This window comes from Dunckerocampus dactyliophorus, chromosome 3 (assembly GCF_027744805.1).
Source record: "Dunckerocampus dactyliophorus isolate RoL2022-P2 chromosome 3, RoL_Ddac_1.1, whole genome shotgun sequence".
Classification (NCBI taxonomy): Eukaryota; Metazoa; Chordata; class Actinopteri; order Syngnathiformes; family Syngnathidae; genus Dunckerocampus; species Dunckerocampus dactyliophorus.
The window spans coordinates 18,309,651-18,325,457 of NC_072821.1; the positions used below are offsets into that span (position 1 = coordinate 18,309,651).

Here is a 15,807-nt window from a genome sequence, read left to right on the forward strand (position 1 = left end):
TAATCCTCCAAAACTTTCCTCTTGGCGAAATGTGAGTCAACTGCAGGAAGATATACGAACATTTTTGACCAAAGCTTTAAAACTTGTGACTCCACAGATGTGTCAAGAGAACATGGTGCCATTGTTAAACCCTGGGATGCATCGAGAAAGACAAGTTAAGGTAGTTTGACATCTGCTTACCCAAATGAAGGCTTCTGTAACAAGATGTAGGCATGAAGAGTTGGTCTTATATGATCTCAGCCCCTCTGGAGACCATATGCAGAAATGATTAAGCATCACTGTACCGGTATAATTTATTTTACCTCAGCTTTTACCCGACCATGACATTGATATGCCAGCCTCTAAGGATTTCATTACAGTGGGCAAAGTTAAAACTGCCAGTAAGGTGAAGTCCAAGGGCCCAGCAGATTTTCAGGTTTATTTTCTTAGTCATCTATTTTAACTGTTGAAGTGCAGGCATTCGGTGGATTGATGCGTTATCTACATTAGACTATAATTAAATATAATGTTGAGTAATAATAGACAATTAAAAGTGTATTGTAATATTTAGTAATACTATAGTAAACCACACTTTATGTACTAGCCTTTGCTACATGCCGGTAATACCATAGCATGTATCAAATAACAACACTTTTACCTTGATTGAGCACTTGATCGTTGACAAAGATGGCTATGAGGCAGCGGGAAGGGACGAGCAGGCTGATAACAAGGACATTTTATGATACAAATATGTTCTGAACACAGTTGGACTCAGGCAGTGTATTGATAACACGACAACCGGGAATGCTAACCGGGAAATGTACGAGAACCGAGGCAAAATTGGTCCGTAAACTTTTGACGTCAACTGAAAAACACGCTAACTGGGGTGCACGCTAACCGAGGTTCGACTGGACTGGCTTTGCACGGTTTTGCATGTGGACACAGCTAATGCTGCCTCAGGTTAACTTCTAGCAATTTGGTTTAAAGATAATCTTTTATTTGAACTCCAAAACCAGTAGCAGTACTGCACCAATGTTTTCACAGTCATATAAGTTTGATGTGTGTGATACCACACCACCCGGGGTGTTAGTTGGAAGCATCGGGCATCACCTCTGACGCCCCTTTCTTCACATTATCAAGTAAAACAAACATCTGCTGCTTTGCAGTGTGGGTTAACATGAATACAGCGTAGGATACAGCATGTTCTTTTCCTCTGAACAGACAAACCAATTCTATGACTGTAAAAGTCTCATGTGAGTCCCTCGTTACTATTGTGCCTCAATTCAGCAATATGTGTCATTTAAGTGCTAAAAATATTTGACTCTTACATGATATAACACAACTGTTGCCTTCAGCTCTTTCAGGTTTTATCATTTTATAGAAAAAAGAAAAAAAAGAACTTGCAAGGAATCCGATAATCAAGTAAGAAAAATTCGATCATGTTATTTTGGCTGATTACAAAACAAAATATGTAGTCATGGAAAAAATATTAGACCGCCGTTGTTTCTTCAGTTTCTTCTTATTTTAATGCCTGATACAACTAAAGGTACTTTTGTTTGGACACATATAACAATAACAACAAAAATAGCTCATAAGAGAGACATTTTTTGGCAGTACAATGCTATAGTGATTCATGAAAGAACTGAAGTGATTTTGGTTATTATCAAGAAAATCATGGAAGTTTCTAGATATCAGCTGTTAAATTAAACTCTTATGAGCTATATTTGTTATCATCATTATATATGTCCAAACAAACGTACCTTTAGTTGTACCATTCATTAAAATGAATCAATAAAGTGAAGAAACAAGGATGGTCTAATCATTTTTCCCATGACTGTAACCGTCTTGAGCAAGAAAAGGTACACCATTGAGTCCCTTCAGTTTTAAGATACCCAGATCTGTTGTTCAACTACGTATGACAGAAAAAACAGACAGACAAAGGAAAAATGATAATTTTGCCGCTGTATATGCAAACGTGATTTCCATCATGTTAGGCTGGGTAACCAGTTGCCAAACCAAATAAGACCTTACATTTTGAATGATTTACATTTGATCTCCCAAAGCTGGATAATGATTGCAGTGCAAATAGCCGTTATTCCCACATAATAAACAGAGATCCAACTAAGCAAATGTGTGTCTTTGCCTATTTGATTCACAAACAGGGCAGACTAATATACCTGAAGTTTATTAATAGTTAAATCTACAGGATTTTTGGGGCGGCCCTGAAATAATCATGTTTTACTGTTAATCTCAAAACAGTCTTTTGCAAGTGTATTAAAAGAGCATTGTGGTTGTAGTTTGCTATAAAGCAGGGACTTGATGGTGTACTGTGTACTGCCAAGTGTAACAAACAGATCGTATGGGCCATAATTCATAAACACGTCAAGTCCCTTTTCAGTGCTTGGGGTCCAAGCCAGCTGTGCACTGTATTTAACGGTCTCCTGACTGGCAAATCTTTCATCTCGATGTGAAAGTCTCACACAGAGAAGTGCTGTATCTCTCACTTTATGGTTGCGGATGCCAACAGACGGTAGTACCAATGACTGAATCAGAAGAGGTTAACATTTGTAGCTGATGGTCTGTGGCAGTCAGGCAGGTTTCTTGAGTCTTGCTTTAGACCAGTGCTTCTCAAATAGTGGTGGGGGGCGCGGTGAACTGTCAGGGGAGGGCGTGAGGGGCAGGGACTACTTTCAGTATTAGTGCAGGCCTGCCAACATGTACAAAAATATCATGCAGTTTGACTCTTGAATACGTTTGTATGCGTCACAGCTCTCCATTTGGTTGCATTTTCCATTTTTCTGGTTTCAGTTTCGAGTTCAATCTGTACACGACACATAAAAAAATATATATTATCAGTTTCTCAATAGTATTTTAAATTGGGGGGGAGCATGTCTGTCCCCTAGTGGGGGCATTACAGAAAATAATTGAGAACCACTGCTTTAGACGCACAGGGCAAGTTGAACTACTCCAATCTTGCAGTTCTCACTAACCTGAAGTCAGCTTTATTTAACAACAAAGCAGATTTAGAGTGAAGGTAGAAAAAGCAGCTGCAGTGAGACGTCCAGTTCACCAGAAAAAGGACAGATGTGAATGCTGGAAGGAGGGAAAAGCACAGCTGTTCAAATCCCTCGTTTATCACGTTGAATTGGTTCCAGCCCCGACCGCAGTATTATTCAATATTAATACATTTGCATAGATTATCTTCATAGTTCTTCAGAGAAAATAAGCACATTTAAGACATAAATAAGACATGCGCTCCTGTCTGTTTCAATAAATGTCTTGCGGACGTGTGGACAGTAAGTGACGTCTGGGATTTAGAGTTGAGTTTAGCTGGCCACCACAGTAGCCCGTGTTATTATTATGATGATGACTATTATTATTGAATATGAAATAAATAAGGGCCGCATGGTGGTCTAGTGGTTAGCACGTTGGCCAATACAGGTACAGCCTGGTGATCGGGAAGACCTGGGTTCGATACTCCCCTGGGCATTTCTGTGTGGAGTTTGCATGTTCTCCCCCTGTGCGTGTGGGTTTTCTCCGGGTACTCCGACTTCCTCCCACATTCCCAAAAACATGCAGGTGAGGTTAATTGGCGACTCTAAATTGTCCATAGGTATGAATGTGAGTGTGAATGGTTGTTTGTCTATATGTGCCCTGCGATTGGCTGGCGACCAGTCCAGGGTGTACCCCGCCTGGGATAGGCTCCAGCATGCCCCCGCAACCCTAATGAGGATGAAGCGGTATAGAAAATGGATGGATGAAATTGACAATCAAGGCTGCTGCATGTTACTATTGAAACCAAGTGACCAGTGTAGACTACAGTTCATCAGCGTCTTGTAATGCCTTGAAATTCTATTTGTATTGTAGTTAATTTAGAACATTAATATGCTTGAAAATGCTTAATTTAGGTCAAGAACAGGGTTGATATACTGGTGGAACATTTCTGTGTGGCATTTGCATATTCTCCTCATGCCTCTGTGGGTTTTCTAGCATCCTCCCATATCCAAAACCATGCATGTTAGGTTAATTAGAGACTCTTAATTGTCAATAGGTGGGAATGTGAGTGTGAATGGTTGTTTATTTGTATGTGCCCTGTGATTGGTGACAGTCCAGAATGTTCCTTACTTCTCTTGCCCTAAGTCAGCTGGGATAGGCTTCAGCTCACAAATGACCCTAATGAGGTTGTAATGGGTTTTTCCTTGCTGGATGCATCACACAAAGAACCAATCTACACACATGCAGGCATGGGAACAGTGCTTGGACAGCTAAACAGTTTTGTGACCTTGAGCAATTTTGTGAGTTCCCTTTCTTGCAAAAGCGATGCTTTCTGCACTTGTATTCACAACATGTCCACCTTACGTTGTAGGGAATTTGAGCCCATCCTATTTTTTATCAAGTGAGATCTTAGGTACGCCTTGAAATAGTCAATACAAGTGTAAGAAATCATATCTAACAAGCAATCACACGATTTTGAATGCCCAATAGACATTATTACATTAACTGTGAAAGAGAAGCCATACTGGGGCAAAATGTCTCCCAAAAAGAGTGCAGCTGGCCAACAGGTTTGAATGAAGCGATTTTTTGATCAAATATTTGCCTGGTATTTCACACAGCTAAGGATAAGGATGATGCATAGTTCAATAATTCAGCTTATCTCATCCCCTTTACCTTTGTTTTATAACTCTTATTACTCTTTTGGGTGGCACTCATCACCATCATTTTCCACCTTAAGCAGATAAATCAGATAAACAGCCCTAGCTCGGTAAAAATGAAAACTGGATGAAAAATCAAGTCTGCAGAAACACTGTTCTTGATGCAAGTACGCATGTTCTTAATGCATGTTTCTCCATATCTACAAAGTACAAAAGGCAAATGACATAAATGCCAACTTTTTATTAGAAACAAATGTAAAGGTAACTATTGTTTGGATTAGAAAATAAATTAATGAAAGAAAAATGTTTAAACAACATGTTTCTCTGTACTGTCTGCAGAACATCATTTGGCCCACAGACTGTGCTCCTAATCACATGCGCAAGTTGTAGAAAGACTGACAAAACACACACCACTGTTAGACACACACACGCACGCACACGCACGTGCACGCACCATGACAAAGGCAGATATTTGTCAGAATCAGAGGGCTATGACATGATAGTGAAAAGCAGAAGCCAGCAAACTGCCACAGGAAAGGTGATCACAGCAGAATGAGTCAATGTTTGAGTCAAAATCCAAGACGGGCAAGTTTGTGATTCATTTGTCACTATTTATTAGTGTTGCTTCAAGACAAAAAATTAAGAAAAAGAAATCCCCCCTGCATCTTTGATAAGCTTATTTTTTTTTTGCAAATAGAGCCATATATCTCTCGGGGAAAGTGGTTCAATATATAGTTGAGCCCAAAGGAAATCAAAATGTCATGTTGACAGAAGGCAGTGCCTGTCAACCGTAGATATCGGCTTAATTTGATGAAAATATCACATCTTGCCTGCATTGCCCATGAAACAATGGTCATAGACTGTGACATTGAATTTTATATTCCAAAAAAAAAAAAAAAGAAAGAGGACATACATCGGTTTATTGAAAGACGGCCTGTGTTGAACAGCATCAGCAAATTCCGGAGTGACAGAGTAAACACACCATCAAGAACACGCTGTGGATTTCCATATTTTTGGCCTTTTAATCCATCTAACTATAAAGAATGTGTATTTCCAAAGGCGGCCAGCAGATGGCACAACACATTTGGACTTGAGGGGGAGGAGGTTGAGCAGTGCTCGGGGATGAAAAGAAAGAGATCTTTTTGTGAGTTTTGTTTTCCCGGTTGACTGATCTCCCTTAGTGGTGTGATTGTGAGAACAGACTCGTGGGATGTGTTCTCTCACTGCAGGTGTCAGACTGCTGCTAGATAAGATTATTTGTGGGGGTGAGGAGGTTTCTTTCTTCTGAGTGCGCAATTGTGTGCGTCTGTGCATTTACATTCTGCTCAGTGTGTGTTAGAGCGTCTCATTAAATGTCTGCCTCATCGGATGGTACATTGTACCGTGTTCTCCAGGAGCAAAATACCACACAGAAGTTGTTTTTGCCTTGCATACTGTGCTCTGTATGGTCAAACGCAAGGAGCGCAAAGAAGGAAAAGTAAGGAGAAGCTTGAACTCCCAGACAGGAGACATATCATTCTTTGTCTACTGTCCCATAAAATCAATCTAATAAGGTTTTGTTTTTGTTTTTTTGAATTTTAATTGTTGTCTCGCTAACTGTACCTTTCAAATGAATGTGGTAGTATAATACGCACAGTGAGCTAGTGGTTAGCATGTTGGCTGCATAGTGGGAAAACTGAAGGTTTGAATCTCTATTTGGGCATCTCTGTGTGGATTTGGGATAGGCTCCAGCTTCCCCCATGACCCTAATGAGGACAGGTAGTGTAGAAATTGAATGGGTGGATGGATGGGGCAGTGACTAGCCATTCAATGCATGATCATTTTTTGGTCTTTGAGTTATTGAATTTTAACCACAGCCTTAGCTGCGAAGCACAATACTCAATCTTAGTTTAAATGGCTACTTGTTACTTCTTGAATGGAATATGAAACCCCGAGCTTGAAATCAATGAAACAGATGCAGTTTATATCCATTTGTAATGCAACCATTTACTTTCACGCCTTACATTTAGAGCAACACATTCTCTGTGGGAGGCAAAGACTCTTCAGTGTTTCATGCTTCATTTTGACTTGTTGTGCCTGAATTGACTTCTCCACTAATTTTGTCCATTTTGCATAGCAAGGAACATCCAAGGACAAGTGCTTTTCCTGATAAATTGCAAGCTTGCGGGAAATATAACCTTGTGGCAGCAAAGTGCTTCTATTTGCTTTTTGCCTGAGTGTTTGTGTACGCATGTTTGGTCAGGCAAATTATATAAAAAAACAAACAAAAAAAAAACAAGCAGATGATAAGGTTTAGCAGGCGTGATAAGCCATAATATCTTGTAAACTGGCAGCAGGGAGAGTTTAAGCTGGTCTTATGCTAATATTATTACAACCAACTGTCAGCAAGTGAGAAAGTACAAATATCTTCAAACATGCCCAAATGCATTAATAGCATATCCTCTGTATACAGCGATGAGTAATTTAAAAACCGCATGTAAAGCAGTTGCACAATACATTTTTATGTAGAATTACTTATATGGCGAAACATTTATCAAAAGATGGTGTGCGCAAATGTCTATTCTTAAAATATTACCACACCATCATCACCAGTGTGTAACACCGAGCAAATAATACGCATAATACTCCAATACAATATATTTAACTTTAGAGTTGCGGCCAATGGTAGAAAAGCTGCCAAAAATTAAATGCTGCTTTGTTAAGTTCTTGGAAGGCTACCAAGAAAGAGAGAGCTAGAGCGCTACCCTGCTGAAGGCCATTTTGTTTGGCACTAGCAGAAAGGGAAACATCATGTGTTTATATGATGTTTATGCTCGTATTTATAGTACATATCTATCCATCCATCCATCCATCCATCCATCCATCATTCACTTCACATCATGTTGTCCATGCGAAGATTACAAATAATTGTACAAATATATTGAAGTTGTGTCCAACCTTCTGTCCAGCTACCCTTCCTTGCATCCTGCTTTCTGTCTCCATAAATCCACCTGTCCATCTATTAATCCATCAGTTACATCCATCACAATTGAATCCTCAAGTATTTTAAATCTGAATGTGTTACTCTGTCTGCAAGTCCCCCCTTTCCTCATCGTTTTTTTTTTTTTCTTTTATTAGTCCTCTTTTTTTTGTTTAATTGAATGCCGCATGCTCTTGGAGCAATTTTAAATATATAATGAGGTCATTTGCATTAGACTGCAGATTGGGTGACCTTTGCTTTTGCCAATAATTACCGTAAAACCCATCCCTGTCTGTCATCACCAAGGATGTGGCACGAACCTCTCTGTGCCCACGAAAGGTTAGCTTGAGGCTTGTGTTTGGACTTATGAAAAAGCCTGAGGAAAATGTCATTACAGCTGTGGGAAAAGACAATCGGAATTAGAAGTTGGAAATTCAATCAGGTCGGCTTTAAAGATTGTGTGCATTGGAGTATGTGTTTGCGTGTGTGTGTGTGTGTGTGTGTGTGTCCACATGCATACTAACAACTGACAGGCTACAAGTCACGTCAAAAGAACATCTGCAAGGCGTTCCTTTCTTCCATGGAAGTGCAGATTGTGGAACAGACACCCGCGCCGAACAGACACTCGTTTTTGTAAAACCCAAATCAAACCGACAACACAAACCAAATACATTTCAGCAGCAAGCCTCATGAAATAACACGCTGCCACTACTATCTCGAGTGTCATGGCCTTCATTAATTATGTCTGATGTTAATTGCACTACCCATTAATAAAGGGCTCACACATTTTGCACCTTTCACTTGGCTATTTTTTTTCCAAGTGAAGTGTAATTTGCATGCACTTATGGGTTGTCATTGTGCAGTGAAACGTGACTGTGTTTACCATGTGTTAACTCCCCTCACCGACAACGAGTCGAAAAAGCTCTTTTGACCTTTGACAAAATCATAATCCCGGTATTTAATCATAAATTCTGAACTCTTCTTAATAATTCTAAAACCAAAATATGAGGGCTGCATACGACATACTGCAGTACTGTGGAGTTCCATGCATAATTCTATTAGAAATTTTTAAAAAATGGCGCAATGCAGAGCACTAACATGCAAGGCTCTGTTCTGTGCTCTTGGTTCTAGTCGCAGCGGCGTGTCACGTTTCACCTGCCGGACGGCTCTCAGGAGAGCTGCAGTGACAGCGGTCTGGGGGAGCATGAGCCTGTAGGCAGTGGCTCCCTCCTCACACAACCTCTCCCTCTGGTGCAGGCGCAAGACGACTTCTACGAGCAGGCCTCCCCTGATAAGAGGACTGAAGCAGATGGCAACTCCGATCCCAACTCTGGTGAGTTTTATCGTTTGTGTCCCAACAGACATCTTCAAAATCACTGAGGTAGTCACAAAATTGCAATGTTAAACAAAACAAGAGTACTTGTGGGTGTGATTAGAATGAAAATTAAAAGGACATTTGAATAGAAAAGAATATAAGGTATTGATATCATCTCATTTTGAGTAATTTGTGGTTTGCTCGTGGATTCAAGAGCAGGTCATTCATTTCTCAGTTAATCATCCAGATGTGTTCATGCCTCCCAAGAGCAAACCTGGACCTCCCATAGGTTCTTCACCTATTTGTGAAACTCATTGGATTTATTTAGAGATGATTTCCCAGTTGGAAGTCTTGGTTCTCCTCTAAAGATGTTAACTTCCCACTATTTCTGGTGGGAATGTACATCTCCGACCCAGTTTTCTCATTTTATCATTAAGTGGTGAGGCGTGCGCAGAGATCAAGCGCATCGCCCTGAGGTCGGTGCCAGCTTGCATTGCGAGTGTGGAGGAGACAACGTCACATAAATACAAGTAGTGTGAGTAAACTGTCTGTGCATGGCTTCTGACAAACTCGTAGCAGATGTGTTTACAGTTGGCAGGCAAAGTCAAGTGAGTACCATGTAGAGCTAATTGACTTAGAGAGTGCATATATGTAATCTGGTGCTTAGAAAGCGGGAAGGATAGTTTGTCATTTATATATTATATTTGTTTAGCTGTTTTAGCTAAATAATTCAACTTTCTTGCGCAAAAATGTTATACCTTATTACTATTTCATCACAGGAAAAGTCTGTCCTGTCAGCTGTAACACAAAGCTATAATGTACTGTTTCATAATAATAATACACACACACACACACACACACACACACACACACACACACACACACACACACACATACATACATACACACACAGGTAACAGTACAGATTTTTAGGTGGTCACAAGTCCTTAATTCCACTGTGATGAACTATTAATAAGGTATAGCACTTTTGCCTAAGAAAGTTGAATAATTTAGCTAAAACGGGTAAACAAATAAAATGTATAAATGAGTGACGGACAATCAAAGTTGAGTTTCAGCTATTTATTTATTTTTTTAGATTAATTGGAGGTGCAGAGAAAATACAGCCAGGAGTGCAGGTCTCAAAACTCAAATGGCATTCTGTTATAACAGCACTGAAGAAACACTCCAGTCCCAGAAGCTCAAAGATCAAAATAACAGGGAGCACACGCCAGGCCTACAGAGGGGACACTGGGACAATGAACAACGAGGAACAAACAAAAGGGGTGGACTAAAGCCACACAGACTAATGACAGGACATGGGATATCTGGGGAAGATGCTAGGTGAAGACAGGAAGAGCGGAGTTGATGAGATGAGGTAGAGTGGTAGAGGTAGGAGTGGACAGAGAAGACATGAAAGGAGACTAAGATAAACAAATTACAACAAAACTCTAGTTATTTATGTAAAAAGAACACAAAACATACAGAACATAACATCTTTAAGCTGTTTTTTGTGTACATATTACTAGTTTAAGAAGCATAATTCCCTAATTTAATGTTGACGGGAGACATTTTAGCCAAATAAGTACAATTATATTCATTTAAAATTGTGCATCTGAAAAGGCCAACTGTCAAATTCGATATCCAACAGCATATTCCCCTGACCGAAATTTGTCACGGGGTTTGTTTTGTCCTATTAATGCTATATGAGGCTTGTACGAGGAACATCATTCAACAAATAATGGGCATAGAAACAAAAAGCAGAGGAACTACGCTGGAGGCAGCTGACAGCATGCCCAGGAGGCAAAGAAACAACACAGGGCAGAATCCTGTCTCAATGAAAAAGTGGAAGAAGAGATATGTTATGGTCCATGCCCTGTGATGAGGGATGAGTGAACATGGTGACCAAATCCTGGGCTTGTCCTGTGACTGTGCTCAGATTACTCTATGGCCAATCTACCGTCATGTCCATTTCGGCTAGTGATTTTGTGAGCTAATCCAAGAGCAGTTCCCCGCTTGGTCATGGGTTGGCGCACATATTAGCCAGTCTTCCAAATACAGCAATATCTTTCGGACCCATTCTTGTAGGGGTGATTGGGTCATTTGACCTAGGATGAGAGAATGCCCAAGGACCCATCCATGATGCACTATTGCCCAGCTTTAACAATGCAGGAATTCATTCATTCATTTTCTATACTTTTTGTTCTCATTAGGGTCATGGGTGAGCTGGAGTCAAACAACCATTCACACTCACAATTCGCACCTGTGGACTAGTTAGAGTCTCCATTCAACCAAACAAGCATGTTGTTGGGATGTGGGAGGGAAAACGAATTCCCCTGAGAAAACCCACGCCTGGGGAAAAAACTCCACACAGAAATGCTCTAACGGAGATTCAAACCCCTGACCATGAGGCCGACATGTTAACCGCCAGGTCGCCGTGCGGCCCACGAGGCACTTATCTGGCGTGAATTCTGCCGACAAATGGCCGCAAGTCCCTGTCAGGAGCCTTTTAGGAGAAGTCAGCAAGACGGGAGTCAAAGCTCACTTGGAGCCAAAAGCTGCACAAAAGGTGGTCTGAGTCATTGGCTGCTTCAATCAGCATGTGATCCCAAGGCAACACTGAAAAATGCCGTATATGGTCGTGAGTAGGTCACAGATGACTTTGATGGTACTTGTAGAAAGACTTATATATGCTGTATGTTCATACACCACGTCTGGTAGTCAGGAGGGATGGAATGGAAATTCAAGTGTGGTCAGCTTTGCAGATTTCGGATTATAAATTGGTTTCTGCCTCTTAAGAGTCCTTAATAGGTTGCCAAGTGAGTGGGTGAGCTTTTAAAAAGGGAAGCATGTCAGACAGAGCAAGCAATAGATATGAATTAATAGAATTAGTATTTGTATGCCATGACCCAACGTTGTATTGTTATGATACTTTTGAATGTATTTTTGTTGTTTACACTGATGTCAGCGGGCTAAGTTAATTAGTCATGACTTGTCAACAATCTATCTACTGTATCTATATGGAATCCTTAAACAGTAAAGCCTATGAACATTTGAAAACAAACAACAAAAACATTACTTTTAACCAATGACTTGTACTGATGTTGAAAATACCGTTTGTAACATAATAATATATAAAGTTAACAGTTTTTGCAGTTCAGGAAACTATATACTGTATAGCGTTGGAGCAAGTAAATATGCTTGGTGGTTTGTGTTCTGGGTAGAAAAAACACTGTAGTCATTTATAATTAATCATATTTACAGTGAAGCAGAGATGAGTCAGCATGCTGCATCTCTCCACTTCATTTCTTTTACACATAACAGCGGAATGATGTGTTGTGTTATTTTAATTATTCCCTAAAAAACTGTCTTCACTCATGTGCCGTTCTCTTTTGACGTTGCAGTGATGCAGAAACCTACTGTAAGAGGGAATGGATGTTTTCTTAACGATACTGAATTAAGATATCACGTGACTGGTGGTGTAGTGGTACACACGTCTGACTTTTGTGCAGCCAAAGGTGTGACTGCTTGTCTGCCTCTTTGTGCCCTGTGATTGACTGGCAACCAGTTACCGGGATAGACTTCAGCTTTCCTGCCACCCTGAACAAGATAAGAGATAGAAAATGAATGAATGGATACTGTATATATATATATACTGTATATATATTTATACTGTATACTATATAATGTACAGTATATATATTTGAACAATTGGCAGTAGATACGTTATCATTAGTGGTGGGTGGTGAGATTTTTTTTTTTTTTAAACTAAATACCAAACAGCTAGACTTGCTGTTTAAACTCTTTCCTTCTGACCTTTAAATCTATGCCCATCCATTGAATCTAATCAATAAAACAAAAACACAATGTCTGTGGTTTGCTGATAAAAGATGAAGGCTCTGGGTTACAACTTTGTGCGGGCAGAAAAACCTAATGCAACTTCAGGTCGCTTAATTGCTGTAAGTTTGAAGACTTCCTTAGGCCTCTTAGGCATTTCATGACCAAGAAATAACATATTAAGGAGTAATAAACCCAGTGAAACTGCTATAGTTTGGTATACGCTTTTAACAAATTCTGGCCTACAACCAGGCATATTTTATGAGAAAAAATGTTTATTTCATAAGTGCCCAGTATGAAATAATTTAAGCATAATTTACACACATTTACACTTCTGCTGTGTTTATTGCAAATATTGTGTCTGTGCGGTGGTTGCTTATTACCCTCTATTTATGAACTTTCACAGGTTATCATAATTTTTACATTATTATAATTCAGTCCTACTGAAGAAATGAAACTCCGTGTGGATGGGCGATGCTAATATAACAGTTAGTTGAATAATGTTTGCACAGAGACAGAACACATTGTGTAACGATCAATACAGGTTTAGACCCCAGGATGCAGAGATGAGGCAGCAGTTCAGGTTTACAAGTCTTTCATAAAGTTCCAGCGAGGCAGGGTGCAAAAAGGCTACAAACACATGAGTAAAAACTCAAAAACTAGCTGGCACAATGAACATTAAACTACAGTGCAAAGGATGCTGTCTGAATATCACCGGGTGGATAATTAGCAACAAACTAGTGGCACGAGGCAGGTATGAGGAACATACTACGCAGTGGAACAGGAAGGCAGGGAAGCAAGAGCAGTAGAGCAGCATGATGTAAAGTAAGTACAATAGCACAGTCCTGACCTGAATCCCATTGAGATGCTGTGGCATGACTTTAAAAATGCGGTTCATGCTGGAAAACCCTCCACTGTGGCTGAATTACAACAAAATTCGTCCATAGGGCTGTAAGAGACACATTGCAAGTTAGCGCAAACGCTTGATTGCAGTTGTTTTTGCTAAGGGTGGCCCAACCAGTTGTTAGGTTTTTTTCACACAGGGCCATGTCGGTTTGGATTTTTTTGACACTGAATGTCTCCTTACAGAATGATCCATCCAATTTCTATACTGCTTGTCCTCATTAGGATCTTGGGTGAGCTGGAGTCTATCCCAGCCGGGTACACCCTGGACTAATCACCAGCCAATCACAGCACACATATAAATAAACAGCCATTCACACTCACCGTCATACCTATGGACTGTAACCAATTAACCTAAAATGCATATTTTTGGAATGTGGAAGGAAGCTTGAGTACCCGCACGGGTAGAACATGCAAACTCCATACAGAGATGCCCAAGCGTAGATTTGAACCCTCAATCTCCTGACTGTGAGGCCAGCGTGCCGAAAACAGAATGATCCATCCATCCATCCATCTTCTGTGCCGCTTATCCTAATTAGGGTCGCGGGGGTATGCTGGAGCCTATCCCAGCTGACTTCGGGCGAGAGGCGGGATACACACTGGACTGGTCGCCAGTCGATTGCAGGAAAACAGAATGGAAATACAAAAAACAGAACAAGAAGGGAGTACTGGCAAAATTGTAAAAAAAAATATATAGGACATGCATTATAGAAAATAGATTGTTGAATGAATGACAGTGCAGAGAGAGTGGGCAAGTGGTCAGGGTTGTTGATGCTGCTCTTCCATTACCTTCATCCTTGTCATTGTGGCAATAGATGGAATGGAACCTTCAGTCAGTTTGCATTTTTAACCACACAGCCAGCCCTTGAGGCCACATTATTTCTGCAAAAACAGATGAAAAACATTTGGAAAGTGACAAGACAAAACCATTTTTCTTGGCCTTTTCTTTCAGATTGAGTGCTAGTTTTGTATCAATGTCCACGGAATGTAAGATGGTTAACCAACGCATTGAAAATGGGAAAATGGAATATGGATAAACTAGTGGTTACAGTGCTGCAAAGAGACCTAGACATATACCATCCATCAATGGCTGTTTCTAGCCTTGTAGGGGCCCCAGTTTGTCAATCTACGATGAAGAGATTCCTAACCCTTACTTACTGCAGCTGCTCCACTAAGTTGCCACAATTTATTAAACATAATGAGCAAAACAGACTGCAGTTCCAATTAAACATCTTAAGTTGAGCCCCTCAGGCAAGTTCAACTGATGAGAAAATGATGATATATACAAGGAAAACAACAATCCTCTATAAATCAATAAATAAAATACATTTTGAGCATTTATAAAAATGTTTACTTTCAATAAGAAAATACAACAAAGTAATAATAACAAGACAATAAACGTTGCAAGAGCGGGTACATTTAGTTATTAAATTTAAATAAGACACCCCTAATGCTGCTGGGGAGGAAATGGCCCCCAGGACCAATACAAGTGTACAGTAAGGCTGCATCAGATTAGAATCAGCTTGAGAGTAAGACATCTGTTCGAGAGCTGGTCTCTCTGGTCATCTTTAAATCTTGGTTAAAAGGTTTGGAGGAAAACTATGGTGGTTGTAAATCTTTTTTTTTTTTTTTTACTGTACGATACACTGTTTACTATGTGCACGTGTAAACTGCCTTCCTGGCTGTAATATGTTTTTAATATGTTCAGTGTTTTATGTTGTGCTGCTGCCACTTAGCCCAGGTCACGCTTGTAAAAGAGTTGTTTAATTTAAATGAGTTTTTGACCTGGTCAAATTAAGGTCAAATAAAAAAAAATAAAAAAAACAGGCATAGACACCAGATTTGCAATTGATTGGGAGTACAAATATATGGCACCTTAATTAATTTTTACACTTGTTAAAATATTATAGGGAATAATAAAATGCATTAAAATACAGTCGTCCCTCGTTTATAACGGATAATTGATTCCAGACCTGACTGCGATAAATGAATTTCTACGATATAGGATTCTATGTTAATAAATTGAATATTTTCATAGTTAGAGCATAGAAAACCTGTTCGTGACTTTCTAAATGCGTTTTTTTTTTACATTATTAGAGCTCTGTAGACGTGAAATAACACACATATAGTCACCTTTACACTCCTATTATTGTTGTTTACAACAC

The 15,807-nt window shown here is 39.8% G+C and overlaps 1 protein-coding gene across 10 annotated transcripts in view; it reads left to right on the forward strand.

Moving 5' to 3' along the window:
- The window catches only part of LOC129178071 (protocadherin-9), a 237,926-nt gene that overhangs the window by 170,060 nt on the left and 52,059 nt on the right, over window positions 1-15,807 (forward strand). For 3 of the 10 annotated variants that reach the window (XM_054769812.1, XM_054769815.1, XM_054769813.1), the window contains one exon: window positions 8,722-8,923. The exons of 2 other annotated variants lie outside the window; for them this stretch is intronic. In XM_054769812.1, coding sequence (XP_054625787.1) covers window positions 8,722-8,923 — 202 coding nt within the window. Of the gene's footprint in view, window positions 1-97; window positions 161-8,721; window positions 8,924-15,807 lie in introns of all 10 variants that reach the window. 5 more of the 10 variants (XM_054769818.1, XM_054769816.1, XM_054769820.1 and 2 more) reach the window with 2 other exon arrangements.